The sequence below is a fragment of the Cyprinus carpio genome, chromosome A24, assembly GCF_018340385.1.
Source record: "Cyprinus carpio isolate SPL01 chromosome A24, ASM1834038v1, whole genome shotgun sequence".
Taxonomy (NCBI): domain Eukaryota; kingdom Metazoa; phylum Chordata; class Actinopteri; order Cypriniformes; family Cyprinidae; genus Cyprinus; species Cyprinus carpio.
The window spans coordinates 21,318,621-21,334,971 of NC_056595.1; the positions used below are offsets into that span (position 1 = coordinate 21,318,621).

The 16,351-nt window shown below is 34.4% G+C and overlaps 1 protein-coding gene across 5 annotated transcripts in view; it reads right to left on the minus strand.

Annotated features, from left to right (window-relative positions):
* LOC109088406 (arf-GAP with GTPase, ANK repeat and PH domain-containing protein 3-like) overlaps nt 1–16,351 on the minus strand; it is a 148,828-nt gene that overhangs the window by 46,240 nt on the left and 86,237 nt on the right. For 4 of the 5 annotated variants that reach the window (XM_042714644.1, XM_042714646.1, XM_042714645.1 and 1 more), the window contains exons 9-11: nt 12,031–12,114; nt 5,356–5,460; nt 1,906–2,077 (exon numbers count right to left, since the gene is read on the minus strand). In XM_042714644.1, coding sequence (XP_042570578.1) covers nt 1,906–2,077; nt 5,356–5,460; nt 12,031–12,114 — 361 coding nt within the window. Of the gene's footprint in view, nt 1–1,905; nt 2,078–5,355; nt 5,461–12,030; nt 12,115–13,623; nt 14,434–16,351 lie in introns of those variants that run through there. The other variant, XM_042714647.1, reaches the window with a different exon arrangement.

A 16,351-nucleotide genomic window follows, 5' to 3' on the forward strand; every position in this document is an offset into this window, starting at 1 on the left:
GTAATTATTAGTAATTAATCATTAGGTAATAATTAATTATTAATTATGAAATAATAATTATTATTGTAATTAATTATTCGATTTATACACAGAAAGATTATGAAGACAATTATTTAGAATACTGTGCATCATAAAAAAAAAGTAAAATATAAAATTTCATTTTAATGTTGGTTTTCTGTGATACATTACATCCATGTGTGTAACTAGGCTTTTAACCTCAATACAAATGTAACCAGTCTTAACTAATGCTCTTATCCGTGTGTATCTGCTGCCTGAGGCCACGTTTGAGCTCTTTACCCACAAATCTCTATTTTCTGTAGCTTGAATAAAACAGGTCCAGATGTTGCAACTATTTCAGGTCCAAATGCCCCAAAATTCTCCTCCTTTCAACCTTATGTTCACCCTCTCCTCTGCAGTCGACTGAAGGTTAATTAGTTGCCAACCTGAAAGCAATATCAACTTTTGTGGTTCTCCGAGCAACCCAATTCATGCGGCCCAGCAACACTGACAAATGCTCCCTATGTCTCTGTGACTAATAAACCCTCTTCCCTATCCAACACAAGACTGGACACGAGCCAGATAACTGCAATTCCCAGAAGCCCTTGCTGACCTGTCTTTAATGGAGCAAAAGCAATTAGCTCAAGCTAAGTAATACTGAGGTCCTGGCCGGTTATGTTTCCGCAGCGGTTGTGCCAGCTTGCAGAGCCCCTGGAGAAAGTTGCTCCTGTTTTTTATTAATTACACTTGATCTCAGCACCCTAAATCCAATTATACCTTCCCAAACTCCCTCACATATGAAAACCGAGTAAATCTGGCTCTTACAGGGCAAAAATAAAGCATGTTTAGCCAAAAATGAAAACCAGCAGTACAAACAACCTATCATACGTTTTCTGAATGGATATCAATCATAGTTTGGTCAAATAGTTCCTGATTTTTACATAATTTTACACTAGGTCTTTTCTCCAAAATTTACTTTTTGAGGAGAAATCAATTTAACATGAATTTGAAAGTTTAGTTTAAATATAAACAACCTGACTTGTAGCAAATAATTATAATTATAAACAATTATAATGTTAGTTTGTGGCCTAAAAATACTGTAACACATTTTGTTTGCATTTTAAATGCAATAGAATTTACTTTTTTAAATACTCGTTCGGTTATTGTGAACAATTTATTGCACATAAAAAAAAAATTGTCTTTGCAATTTTCCATGAGAATTTTTATGAAGAATGAATGTAAATATAACAAAAAAATAAAAAATTGTCGTAAAAATTATTTGGCTGTAGTATTATTTAGCTACCAAATCAAGTATAAAGTTTTTGGGTATTTAAGCATTTTCTAGTATTTATATATATTTAATTATTTTTATATTATTAAGTTTTTTTTTTGTGTTTTTTTTTTTGCATGTTCATTGTTTGTGTGTGTGTGAACTTTTTTTTTTTTTTATTATTTTTTTAAAAATTTTGTTTTCAATTTTCCATGAAAAACGTAACATAATAACTTGCTTCACCTATCGAATATCTTCAAACAATGAATAAATTTACAATAAGGTTCCATTAGTTAATGTATTAACTAACTTTAACAAACAATGAACAATACATTACAGTATTTATTAATCTTTGTTAATGTTAGTTAATGAAAAACCAGTTGTTCATTGTTAGTTCATGCTAATTCACAGTGCAATAACTAATGTTAACAATCAAAAACTTTTGATTTTAATAATGCATTAGTAAATGTTGGAATTAACATTAACTAAGATTAATAAATGCTGTTGAAGTATTGTTCATACTTGGTTCATGTTAACAAAAGTAGCTAACTAATGTTAACTAATGAATCTTATTGTAAATTGTTGTAAAGTATTCATCAATTTTAAAGCATAATCTCACTGGCAGAGTTCAAACTCACTTGTAGCCCCAATGCCGAGTTGTAAAGTGCTGCGGTCTTTGGTCAGTCCGTTGGTTTTGGGGCTGGCTGTAGGGGCGACCGTTGCCACTGCTCTGGGCGGCCTCTTCCCGGGTATCTTTACTGTCGTCCGCAGCAAATCAATTTCTTTACCGTGGATGTTCTGCATGTAGTCCTGAAAAATGAAGCATGACATTGTGTAGTTTTAGATATAGGCTGGGAAAAATGTCAAATGTAAACACGTTTGACACACTGTGAATGAGAATGAGGCTGTAAAAGACTAAATCCATTCAATATGTTCCAAAATGAAACATTTTAGGTTCCAATTCAATTCAACTTAATGATAGTTTTCTTAATGAGTAGGAACAAGACTATTTGAGTAAAAAAAAATATTGGACGAATGCACATTACTCTGAAAAAAATTCAAGAAATGGCAAGTAACGTTGAATTAAGCATTAAAATGAGAAAAAATGAAATAGCATTTTTCTTGTAAAAGTACTCTAATAATTGAAAAATATTAGGTTTTACAGCCTACCTGAACCAACAAATGTCATAAAAATCACTTGGTTCAAGTATTGTTCCAGTAAGTATTTTCTAGTATTTAAGTCTATTCTAAAATGCAAGTATTTAAGTTCTAGATTTTAAGTATATTTTAATATTTCTAGTATTAAATTTTTGAGAACTTTAGACATACTTTTAATATTTTGAAAATGAATTGCACTCAACAGTAGACTTTATTTAGATATTTTTCAAAAATTATTGGATTACGTTTTACAAGAAAATTCTATTTTACTATTTTCTAAAATACTTTCTACTTCAAAAGTTAATTTAATTGTTAATTTTCAATGTGTTACTTAATATGCCAACTTTTTTTTGTAATCATTTGTGAAATTTACTAGCAATTTCTGAGTGAAAATAGTTTCTAAATCAACTTTTTCAGTGTATAACCGTCTGCACTTTTATCATTCCCTGCCTCATTTTCATTTGCATCAAATTAAACATGCCACCAAATTTGATTAAAGTTTATGTGAACAAACAACGCACAGATGCAGCACATCTATAACCTATCTAAGAAACTTTTTAGAGGTCTTGTAAAACAAACACAGTGGCTTTGGACAATCAAAATAACACCAGGCCCACGCAATCTATTTCACCTGTTTCCACGCTGCCGCAGATTAGCAAAATTAGCATTAATGACTCTTTCCCATTTAAATCGGGCTATTCCATTTTCATGGGAGTTTGCAAAGCGCAAATGGGCTAAGCCGAGGTGCAAATCACCCTGCTCAGCACAAAAGAGGCGAGCAGAGATTTCGGCCTCGAAAGTCTCCCGCCAACTCCTCTTCACTTTTATTGCGACCCATAAAGCACTAATTTCTTCAAAAGCCTCAGTACTAATTACCCAGTGAGCGCTCTCATTCCATTTTATTGCTGGAATTAACAGCCAGTTTGAGGCGCAGAAAGCTATTAAGATGTGTGATTAAGCCATATTCAATTAGTTTCTACAAACAATTTAATTGATGTAGCAGACAGAATTAACAGAAGGGGATTGTGGGATAGCTTGGCTGGCTGTGGCGCAAAATTAAACCGTCTTTCCGTGCATCTCTCTCTCTCTCTTGTCGTCTTTCTCGTTGAGCTAAACGAGTGGTCCACAGGTGTCCAAACCCAAACGTCTCGAACGATTACGACGCCCGTGGCATCGTGTGCCTATTACACACATCGCTGGCATGAGATGCGCATTATATCGCTAATAAACACATGAGAGACGTGAGTTTGGCCAAGATATTAATTTCGGTCATAGTCCGCGGAGGCCGCTAAACGTGTCTCGTGTAAAGCGTCTCACACGGTCAAGGTACGCCGCTTCTCGAGTGGATCTTAATTAGAAGGCCCTTATTAATTACTAACCTATGTTAAAAGTGCCGGAGAAACACGAGAACAAAGATAGGCGTAAGTGGGATATGCAAATGAGGGGAACGATGGAAAAGGGCCGTGTGAGAAAGCCAGAAAACCAGAGGCAGGGGATTTTCGGAGGTATTAAGAGCGCGCGGGGGTTCTGACAGAGATGAATGTTCCACGCGGAACAGACTGTGGAGTTCCCGCGGCGACTGTCGTAAGAAACGCGTAGCAACCGGAGAGCAGCTGACCTGTCTGGCTCTCGTCTGTATTACTGGAAATCTAGAAAATACTAAAGAAATAGCAAAGAGTCTCTTATACTGAATCTAAGCTGTTTCAAATGGGAGTCATTCAAATTAAATTTCATTAAAACATGCTAGACAATCCCATCTATATGTCCCGCCCAAACGTCCTGTCATGTCAACGTCATAATCACTTTCATGGTGTTTTTAACTGGAATGTGACGACTGATTTGTGAACACTTTCCTTTATATGCAAAAGTGTTCAAATGAATCAAAGTGTTTGTAGATAACTTGACGCTAAATTAAATCAGATGTTAAAAGAACTTTAAGCAAAAAAAGCAACATTCTGTTTACATGAAGTAAACTTGGTTAACCAAGACAGAACCTTAGGATGTCCTTTTTTTTTAAAATATTTTCATGGTTTTTACAAAATCCAAAACAAACAATAAGCCTAACTCATAACAAATAGAGAGATATAAAAAAATCATTAAAACAAAGAAAAAAAAACCCCAAAACCTTCATATATCAACAATCTGTGCAGTATATAAAATGAAAAGCAAAAGAGTAGGATGTCAATTTTAGGAACATTCTGAAGAACAAAAATAGCATTCTTAAAATGATCTGGAATCCATAAATTATTATTAATTAACTGTAATAATTCTTAATTAAGTATATTAAGAATTTGGTTAAAATGGCAAGTAATGGTTACATTTAGAAAAACTGAAACAGTATTTTCTTGCAAAAGTTTTTCAAATAATTGAAAAAATATTTTTTTTTACAGTCTACCTGAACCAACAAAGGTCATAAAAATAATTTGGTTCCAGTATTATTTAGTTACTGACTCTGGTAATTAAGTATTTCATATATAGCATTTAAGTCTATTCTAACATATAAGTATTTAAGTTCTAGTATTTAAAATTCTATAATTTTTTTTTTGTGAACTTAAAACATATTTTTAATATTTTGAAAATGACAAACCTAAATATTTTTGATTATTATTATAAACAATTTTTGAAGTTGTAAATATAGCAAAGATTACTGGATTACATTTTACAAGAAAATATAAATTTAGTTTTTTTTTTTAATTCACGTTTCATTCAGTGTGTTACTTGCCTATTCTTTGTAATTATTTGTGAAATTTACAAGCATTTTCTGAGAGAAACGGTTGGTTAATAAGTAAACGTGTGATGGCGAACTGGAATGCATGAATTTACAGCAAACACAAATCAGTGAATCAATTATTTGAACTGGTTGACTGAACTGATTCAGCAAAATGAATCAGACTTCTGATCTCTAACAGCAGAGCAGGTGACATACTCACATGTAAACTGGGGTGGTACGTGAGCAGACCGTTGTCACACAATGTGACGTATTTCTTCTTCCACTCCTTATTAAGTGACTTCCCACTTCTTTTTAACAAAATCCCCTGTTCAAGACAAAAACAATCAGTTATGAGAAGATTTCAAATCAGAAAACATTCACAATAGTCTGAATAAACGATCAGCTGGGGCATTTAATTAAGAAACATTTTAAAGATCAGTATAAAGGAGGAACAGATGTCAAGACACTGTCATAAAGTAACGCAGAAGTTTCTCCATACAGCACTGTGAAGCTTCATGTTCATTCACACCTGAGTCACACACACACACTCATTTGCATTCAGTTAAGGCCTATTTACACAGTGTAGATTTTCACAGTGTTAAAACAAAACAACACATCCCTATAGAACTCATCACTCTGAACATTTGCTCTCAAACAGATGTTTTGTTTTACTTTTAGTATGTCACGTTTGTTAATGAGATTTCTTCAGTGATTTGCTTCAGTTTATTGTGTCATTCTTGGTGTGAACAGAACTTTGCATTTATTGGTTTAGCAAACGATTCATCCACCATGACAAACTAGAAATTATACCAAAAAAAAGAGCAACCGCATAAAGCAAGAAAAACATTATGTTTCTAAATAACCAAAAAAAATACTTTCATCCTTTTGTCACTCCTAGTTTTGAAAACACATTTTAAAGTAATTTCATTCAGCATCTTTTTTTTTGACATAACAAGATACCTTTTATAGAACCATCAAATTAATAAACATACAGAATAATATTTTCATACACACACACACACACACACACACACACACACACAAAGACACACACAGATATATATATATATGTGTGTGTGTGTGTGTGTGTGTGTGTGTGTGTGTGTGTGTGTGTGTGTGTGTGTGTGTGTGTAGTTTTTTTCCATGTAAGCTCCCCACAAATCTTTTCACTCCTAGTTTTGAAAACATAAATATAAAAATATATATAATTTGAAAACATATATATATTTTTTTTGAAAACGTATTTAAAATAAAAAGTTATTACATTCAGCCTCTTTATGCCATAGCAAGCTACTTTTGATAGAACTGTCAAGTTAATAACATACAAAATAATTAATTTACATAAATAATTTTCATAATATAAAATATAATATTTTTTATAATACATATATATAATATACTGACAATATTATTTTATAAAATTCAGAGCAATCAATTCAACCATATGATATTTCTATACAATTGTTTTTTTTTTTATTTCAGATAGGTGGGAAAAATAAAGTACATATAAAACTTTTTTTGCTTTGTGACAATATTATCCCAACCTCTGATCTCTGACATCAGCGATTTCTGGTCCAAGACAAGTAAGTTTAAGGAAAATAAATTCCAGCCCAGAACCACTTTTCCATTGGTGAAGAAGGTTGGATTGGGCACCGGCTCCGAGTCTGTGCTCATGAAGGCCTGTGAAGGGCTCATATCAGTGCTGTGTGGGGGGAGAGCAGAGGCTAAATCCAATTTGTGCACGGACTCAGTGTGTATTCTTTCGCCTGTTGTGCCGGCGAACTCTCTCAGACCTCTGTGAGCACGAGGATTAGAGCCTGTGATCCCCAGCTCTTCAAAAGCTTCCAGCCTCCGTCCCGTCCCCTGCTCAAGGCCTCACCATCAATCTCCCGCTGTTCTTTTAAAAAAACACTCACTGAGCACTTATCCCCTAAAGTCCAGCCAGGACAAACACTCCCTGGCCAGGACTGGAAGTGCACAGAGTGTTCAGGGGTGGGCGGCGGGGTGCAAAGGGGGGTTTGGGTGGCCTGTTTTGGCTTAATTAGGGGATTAGGGAAGATTCCTGTGCTCTTTACCACTTCCTGTTGGGAGTGAGAGAGTAGGAGGGCTCTGATGTGTTAACTGGCCAGCCCTGACCCTGAAGGGGACTAATCCACGTGAAGAATACACTACTTGCTAAACATCAGGTGCTGACCCGGGGTCAACTGGGTATCATGGTGTTCACCCGACAATCAAGTCCTAATCCTCTCCTCGCCTAGATCTGATCCCTCCACGGATATTCTCTCTCCTCAATACAACTCCATCTACTTTAACCACCCTAGAAATATTACTGAAAACCTCTTGACACTTAGAGCCTCTCAAAAGGACTTTAAACATTACTTGTAAAATATTTGGATTTGGATAAAAGCATCAGTCAAACGTAAAATCAAAAATCAAAAATATAATGAAATGAAATAAAATATGTAAATAACAGCTTGTTATATATAATTTTATATTTCTTTATTTTTATATTTATATATTTCATTCTCATAAGCTCAAACAGTACATAAAATAAAATAGCAAAGAAAAAGTGTTAAAAACAACTTAAACAGTAAGTAAAATAATGAGTAAATTAAAATAAAATAATAAAAAATAAAATAAAAGTGATACATGAAAAAATAAAGTAAGCAACCACAGGCATCTTCTAATTTATTTATTAATTTCTCCTGCATGAACACTGTAAAGAAAGATGTGGCCTGTATTTGGTGTCCACAATATATCATGAACATTATGCTGGAAGTGTCATTTTTTAAAGCAGCAGCCATCTGTTAGCTGAACTGGTCTTTCATTATTTGTTCAATAATGCCTGTGTATCTACAGCAGTGCTATTGGTTTGCCGATTAAATAACTGAAACGGCCAGTCGGGTGACCTCTTCTGGCAAAGGCTTCTGTGTTTGTACATGAACGTCACAGTAGTCACGTCTGTTTCGAACAGTCATGGATGCATAAACATGATCGGTGAAATCACACCCCACAGTGCTGAAACAGATCAATGCTACAGCAGAGAAATATGAATGTCTAGCAAAAAAAAAAAAAAAAAAAAAGAAGCAATTTGTACAGGGGTGATTTGTGGACCTTGACAAATGACCTCTATGTACTTTGATAATTCAGATACTAAAACAATAATTCTGAAATCATTAAAACACACGTTCAACCTATTCCTAACAAAAAGTATCATTATTAAAAGTACCAGGTTAACAAGTGCTAATATGTTTTTGAAGATGATGATGGTAATACCAAAGTATTATTTGAAGTTGCACTGGAATAAGTGTCATAAATCTAAATATCAGAAATCAAAATAAAGTGCCATATTGCCATCTAATATCATCAGTGTACTACACTTTTTTTTTTGTAAGTGATATATTATCACAGTAAACCATTTTTTCTTAATTTCAGTATAATTAAAAAAAAATGATATATATATAACTTAATAAATTTATACTTTAAAATAATAATACATAATTGTAACGTTGTAGTGTTGTGTTGTATTACCTTGATGTAAATAAATAAATTGCATTACAGTAAATTGTGATTGTAAAATAATTTTAAAAAGAAAATAAACTGAATTACAGTAATATGAGAAAAATAATAATAGAAAATTTGAAGCAAGCAAGTTGCACTACAGTAAATTCAGAGTATAAAATATTATAAATGACAATAAATTGTTAGTATAAAAAAATTAAATATGATAATAAATTGCAAACTGCACTGTGCAAAAATAATAAAAATTTTGATGTAAATAATAGCATTACAGTAACTTTTGAATAAAAAAAACAGATTAATGTAAATAATTGGATTACAAATATAATGAATAAAATAAGAGAAAAATGTAAAAAAAATAGAACATTTTATGTAAATTGCACAACATAAAATGTTAACAAATTTAGAGTAAAATAAAATTAACTGATGTTAAAAAAAACTTGTATTACAGTAATTTTTTATTTTTTAATAAAAATTGCATTACAGTAAATTTTGAGTAAAAAAAAAGAAGAAAAAATTTGTATGTAAATAAATAGCATTACAATAAATTTTGAATATAATAACATTCACTCTAATGCAAAAGGTGGTTATTTACAATACACTCCTTTTTACCAAGATGAATATACAAACGACTTATTTAATGCCCAACACCTGTCTGTCCTCTATCTCCTAAACCTACAGACACACAGACAGCGACCCCTCTCTTCCTGCAGCTCAAACAGACACGTCTATCATCAGGATGGCCTCCGTTCTGTGGTCAGTGGAGGGGGGAAGAAAGAGGAACTCACTGGGATTAAACACAAAAGCTTTCTGTTGACAGGCTCCCTGTGCCACCCCTGAGCTATCACTGCTATTGTTGTCCTTATTTACCATTTTTACTGATTGGGAGGGGTGGGGGGCTGGGGGGTCCACAGTGTGTAATTTGCTCAGTGGGAGGTAATTATACTCCCATGGCACTTTGATCTTCCTGACTGTGCATTTGACTGGCCAGGGAATCAGCTCCATTCAAAGGTATCCCAGCATGGCCGGCGTCCCTCCTCTCCTTTACTCTCTCTGTGACTCTCCACTACAGACACACGGATTACAATGACGGCTCTTAAAGGGATAATCTTAAAAGCTGGAGTGTAACTGATGTACAATGGAGGTAAAGTAAAGGAGGTTGACTGAGAGGATACAGACGTGTGATATGTTAACTGTGAGAGGGACGTGTCACCCCTGTCATCTTAATGCTATGATCTATATACACCTGATTGCTCTTTCACTTTTCAGTGAGAAAAAAAAATGAAATTGAGATTAATTTACTTTTCAGGTCTTTAATTTATAATAAAACTGCTTCATGCAAACTGCAGTCCAGTTATTTATAAAATGTTTATTTTTTCTCAGAGTACACACCAGAAACTGATTTCTGAATTACGCTTGACTACATGAAATCACAAAATTCATTTAACAACAAACTACTTTTGTAAACTACTCTAAACTGTAAACTTTTCAAAACTACTTTCTCTATAAACTACTATTTGTAAATTTCTATATGTAAAATATTTGTAAACTAGTTTGTAAACTACTTCTAAACTCCCTTATTTGTAAACTACTATCTGGAAGCTATTTCCAAACTAGTTTATTTATATAATATTATTTGGAAATTATTTCTAAACTACTTTTGTAAATATTTTTTGTTTAAACTATCTTATAATGGAAACATCCCTAAACTACTACATGGCAAGAATTTCTTCGATAAACTATTACTATTAACTACTTTAATTTGGAAACTATATTTAAACTACCTTTGTAAAGTAATTCTAAACTACTTTATTTAAAAACTATTTCTAAACTACTTGATTATTTGTAACCTACTTCTAGACTAGTCTTGTAAATTAGTTCTAAACCTTGAAAAATTACCATTTGAACTGGGTAATATTTCTGAACTACTATTTGGAAGCTACTTCTAAACAGTTTTATTTGGAAACTATTTCTATATTACTATATGAAAGCAGTTACTAAATTACTTTTATAAAGTTCTTCTAAACTACCCGATTTTTAAACTACTTCTAAACTACTACAGTATATTGAAACCATTTCTAAATTAATTTTATAAACTATTTCTAAACTACTTAATTTGAAAACTTCTATTTGGAAACTACTTCTACTAAATCGAAACTATTTCTAAATATACTTGAAAATTACTTTAAAACTCTTTTGTATGTAAATTACTGTGTGCAACCAGATTTGCTTAAAGTCAGAGGTTGCATGTGACGCTTGTCATGGGGATGATGTCTGTTCAATGTGACAATGCTAACCTCTGGCAGGGGTTAAAGGTTAAGGCTAGGGTTCATTTGAAAATTGAATCAGAGGCTCAAAAAACAACAAATAAATGGACAACTCTACTAAAGAAAAATAAATATTTGACAGCTACTCCGTCAAGAACTACTGCTAATTACCAAGATGAATCCTATCAAAACCACATTAGCTCTATTTGGGTATCTCGTTAAACAGAATTCAAATTCTGTTCAAACCCATACAATAAAAAAAAAAAAAAAACTGACTAATGTAGAATGTAAAAATGTTTAAAAAATGTCTTTCTTCTGAATGTTAAAGGTTGCCAAAAGTTTCTGTACATTATTTAAAAATACCATTTAAATCATATTTAATGAAATCATGATATATATATATATATATATATATATATATATATATCTATATATATATATATATATATATATATATATATATATATATATATATATAGATAGATAGATAGATAGAGAGACACTTACACCCACACACACACACACACACATATATATATACACACACATACATACAATGTAAGACTATATATCCAACATAAACCTGAAATAAACACTAAATGATAGAAATATAAGGATTCAAAGACGTTGAATATTTCCTACCAATTTCTTATATTGTTGCAGTTGACCCACAAAAAAGATTTTGGAGCAAAGAGTAAGTTGCCAAATTATTGTGATATGCATATTATATATATAATTCTAATATATATATATATATAATATGATTATAATGATATACATATAATTCAGCATTCTGCATACCAACTACCACCATTACAGACAACAGGTTAGATAGAAGAAGCGAACAAAGTTGAACTGTGTTACACTGACATCTGTTGGTTGCACAAAGAAACTGACTGAAAAAGCCTAAAGCAATCAAGTTCATAATTTCAAGTCTTTAAAAAGTTTGCATGCTCTTTTAGTGCTGACACACACACACAAATCATATATACAAACAAAATCACTACTTAGGATATTGATATTTGACTAATCCTCATAAACGGTCTACAGTCCTGCCCTATAACAGTGTACTTACCTCATATAATGAGTGTGTGAATGTGGTGACGTACCTGTTTGATGGGTATGGCCCTTCCACTCCCTATACTGTCAGTTTTACTCTCAATGCTCTTTGTCTGATCACTGGCTTTCCATGACTGCAAAGAAACAAGACAAGATGTCAGTGCAAAGAAAAACTGGGAACACACATGGAGGTGGGGAGGGTGTGTGTGTGTGTGTCTGTGAGTTGTGCCTTAACTCTAGTGTGTGTGTGTGTGTGTGTGTAAAGTGAAGTGAGTGTTGGTGTGTGTCGTGGGGGACAACATAAAATCGCAAGAAAAAGGCTCAAATAAACGCGCAAGCAGAACGGTGCAAACATACAGCAGCACATTGAACGTGCAGTATATATAAATATATATTTACACAGACCAGGACAGACACACAGAACAAAACGACAACGGAAAATATCAAGTTCGACCAATAACGAAACACAGGAAGTCAGAACTAAACCCCCCAAGAGCTCTTTTGTGATCTTTGGCGCCTCCCTGTGGCTTTACCAACCACAGACGAATCAGATTCAAACAATACAAGAACATTAAATGCAGCTTTTTATACAAATGTGAGAAAGGTTAGCAGAGGGGAAACAAGAAGAAATTAATACGGTGCATCTTTTTTCCACAGCATCCACCTGTTAAATCATCAGATAAACAGCTCAGACGAGAATAAAAAAGATTCAGAATTAGGTTTAGATTCACAAACATTTCAACAAAGCAAAATCAAGAGAAAAGGGTTAGGGAATTCATTTATACATCAGTTCAGCTCTGGATTTCAAGACGTCCGTTGCTTTTCAGTGGCTGGAAATGGCATTAGGGAAAGAATAAACGTTAAACAATGAATTCTCTCATACAAAACGACCCACAATGCAACATGAATTAGCATTCATACCCGACAGACAACATTATGGTCTCATTCGAATCAACATGTGGAGCTCATTCGCAAATGGAGAGAGAGATAAAGTTTCATGATCGACTCAAATAAACTAGGCTAATGTGTATTTTTCAACAGTTTATTTTTTTTCGTTTGGATATATACAGACACCATACAAATCAAGTCACAGGTTTACGTGGAAATAGTCAACAGGCAGAGCCACACATTGCAGTTCCCACAAGAGAGAGTTTGACTAAAGAGGCGCTGTTTCATATATCTCATATGTATAGAATATACTTTCTATAGAATACCATTGGAAATCAAATTCAATACAAGATATACGGCAGTCTATATTTTATCCAATGATATAAAAAAAAAATTAAACAGTGTACAACGCATGGAAAAGTTCATCTCGGCACATCGTCATGAAATTCGAAAAAATGCATAAGCAAAAACAATTCAACAAAAGAACAAAATAATGGCTCTGGGTCACAAATAGATACTACATTCATACAAGTCGGTGCATTTCCGTCACGCTTCTCTACGTCTATGAAGGCCTTCATATTGTTCAGACTTCACACCGAGCGAGAAATCCGCATCCGGGCGTCACCGTGACAACTGCATCAACTAAACGCACAGCTTTATAAATGCATCACAACGCAATGTGACGTCTCAGGGCGTCATGTGACATCATGTTAGTTTCACAGTTGAGACTTCAAAAACAAAAACAAAAACAATGCATCACAACGCAATGTGACGTCTCAGGGCGTCATGTGACATCATGTTAGTTTCACAGTTGAATGGTGGTCAGCATATCGGTCGGCACAAACAAGTAAGCTATGTCATCCGGAATCCAGATTCACATCTTTTTATTGTTGAGGGATCCGTCGCTATGCCGACCCTGCAGCATAAGGACCTCGACTAGCATCACATTCCAGTATGACGTGGTTTACAAAGCCGCGGTCTTGTTAATAAAGATGGCACGGGAGACGCAGGGCGCGGTTTGTGGCGTTCGGTGTGAAGTGTGACCAGCTAAACTAACCCATCAGACACAGAACTCAAAGGAAAGACAGGCAAAATAAATAGGAAAAACAGAGAATATCTTGGCAAAGTGGTCGGAATTACTGCAAAAGTTCTGTCCGTTTGAATTACAAAGCATCCTTTTGATTAAATTTTGGGCGTTGTTGATGGCTATTGTCCGGGTTTGTTCAGTGTATGATGAACATTTAGCAATAAAATGACTGATTATGATTCAGTTCAGTGTGTTCATGTAACGCAAGTTCGAAATTTGTCTTTTTCTGTCCAACCAAATGTCCTTTAAACTCAACCATGGCTGCCAAGGGGCAAGTGTCCAAGAAAGCCATGGTGATACCCACGATGCAATGCGGGCTATTAGGGGGAATAAAGCAGCGCTTGTTTGCTCGTCCTCACTGAGGACCCCCCTCCCATAATGCATTGCGGTCGTACCACCACCACCAAGGGCTCGTCTAATTGAGGAGAAGCTGGAAAGCCCTTTTAGTTGAAGAAAGGTTGGAAACAGATGAACAAATCTGGAAATATCGACAAAAACAGTTCAACACTTTGGTCACGGGGAGCGTGGACAGAAAGACTGTAGAGGGGTGGGGGGGGGCAATGGATCGCAAAAAATGCGTAGACATCTACATTGGAGATGATGGCGGATGTAGTATGATTATTGGCTTTTTACAGGGCAAAATAGTGATGATGTGTCGAGAAAAAATGAAGTAAAATAAACCCCTTCCCTCTTCCTGTTCTCTCACAGAATAAAAAATAAATAAACAGATGCCACATTAGACCAATGACAAAAATATCTGAATGGTCCTTTTAAGTATCATGGAAGCACTGTGCTTAGTTTCCTGTCCTCTGCTGACATCTAGTGGCAAAGACACACACTTATGAAATGATATTAATGCAAGAATGTTATGAGGTGACAGGAAATATTACTAAATTGACAAACTGTTCTTTTTATATTATTCAATAATTACATAAGCTTTAGTCTTTAAATTTTTAAAAAGTAACTATTATTTTTTATAATATCTTTAACAAAATATTTAATTATGGCTTTCTTTAAATTGTAAATATTCTATTTTTTTATTTAGCATGGGACAAAATTATTTGGTACTGATTGCAAACAAAAAATCCTAAATTTTTCATTCAGTCTTACCTTAATTTATTGACACTGGTATTTATATATTTGAATATATATATATATATATATATATATATATATATATATATATATATATATATATATATATATAAGTGTATATATATATATATATATATATATATATATATATATATATATATATATATATATATATATATATATATATATATATATATATATATATATATATATATATATATATATAGATAAATAAGTGTATATATATATATAGGTGACTATATATTTGTAGGTGACTGTCCAAATTATATCCTTTTCTCTACTAGGTAACAAATTTACTCTTTCACTATGACCAAAAAGACTATGATTATAAGGCCACTCTTGACTTGGAACAAAAAATATAATATCTAACATAAATTATATGTCTATGATTTTGAAAAAAGCTGCCGAAAACTCTGGTGGTCAGCTAGCAAACACAAAACAAAGGCTTTCCTCATTTTTTGCATGCTATTTCTGAAAATTTAGCTCGGAGTGGCTGTTACGTTCCAATTGCCAGTGAGATGATTGGTTAGAGATGTCGTTGTGAGGGGAAATTAGTAATCGATCCAGATCTCCTGGCCATCTTCTGAACGTCGTAGAGAGGCTGCATGGCCCCTCCTTCCTTGGTCTGGCTCCTCCCACTCTCCCTCCCCGCCCTCACCCCTGTTCCCGCCCACACTGTAAGTCCGGCTCCTCAGAAGGTCATGAGTTGAAACTCCCGTTCGCTCTGCCACTCGGAAACCCAGACGGGGTAGGTGGCGTGCTTCGGCTCCGTTATGCGCACCGGCAGAGCGTCGTGTCTCGCGTGGATGGGGTTAGACACGACCTAGCAGGGAGGGAGGGAGAAAGAGGACAGGGGAAGCTAGCACAAGAGCCGCCACTGCCGCAGCCAATCACCTTGCGGGATCCTTCTGATTGGAGGAGACTTTGGGGGGTGGGAATGGGGACAAATTCAATTGGTTTGGGGGGAGGGGGGTTGGGGGCGGTGATTGGCTGAATGGACAAAGGTGGATCTTGATTGGTTAGATTGGAGATGGTGGTGTTGCTAGTACAGTGTGTGTGGCTCTGCCTCTCTCTCTGTCTGGCTCCAGCGGAAAGACACGCTAGGTGAATGTCTGTTAAAGAAGAGAAGGGGGCGGGGCTTGCTAGGGAATTTTGCTGATTGACACAGTGAAATTAGGAAGGGCACAGGGGAAACATCAGTATCGGGGAGGGCAGGTATTCAAATCCAGAGAAGATAAAAAGCTAAGTTCCCTTGGTGTAAAGCTTTTAAATTTACAGTG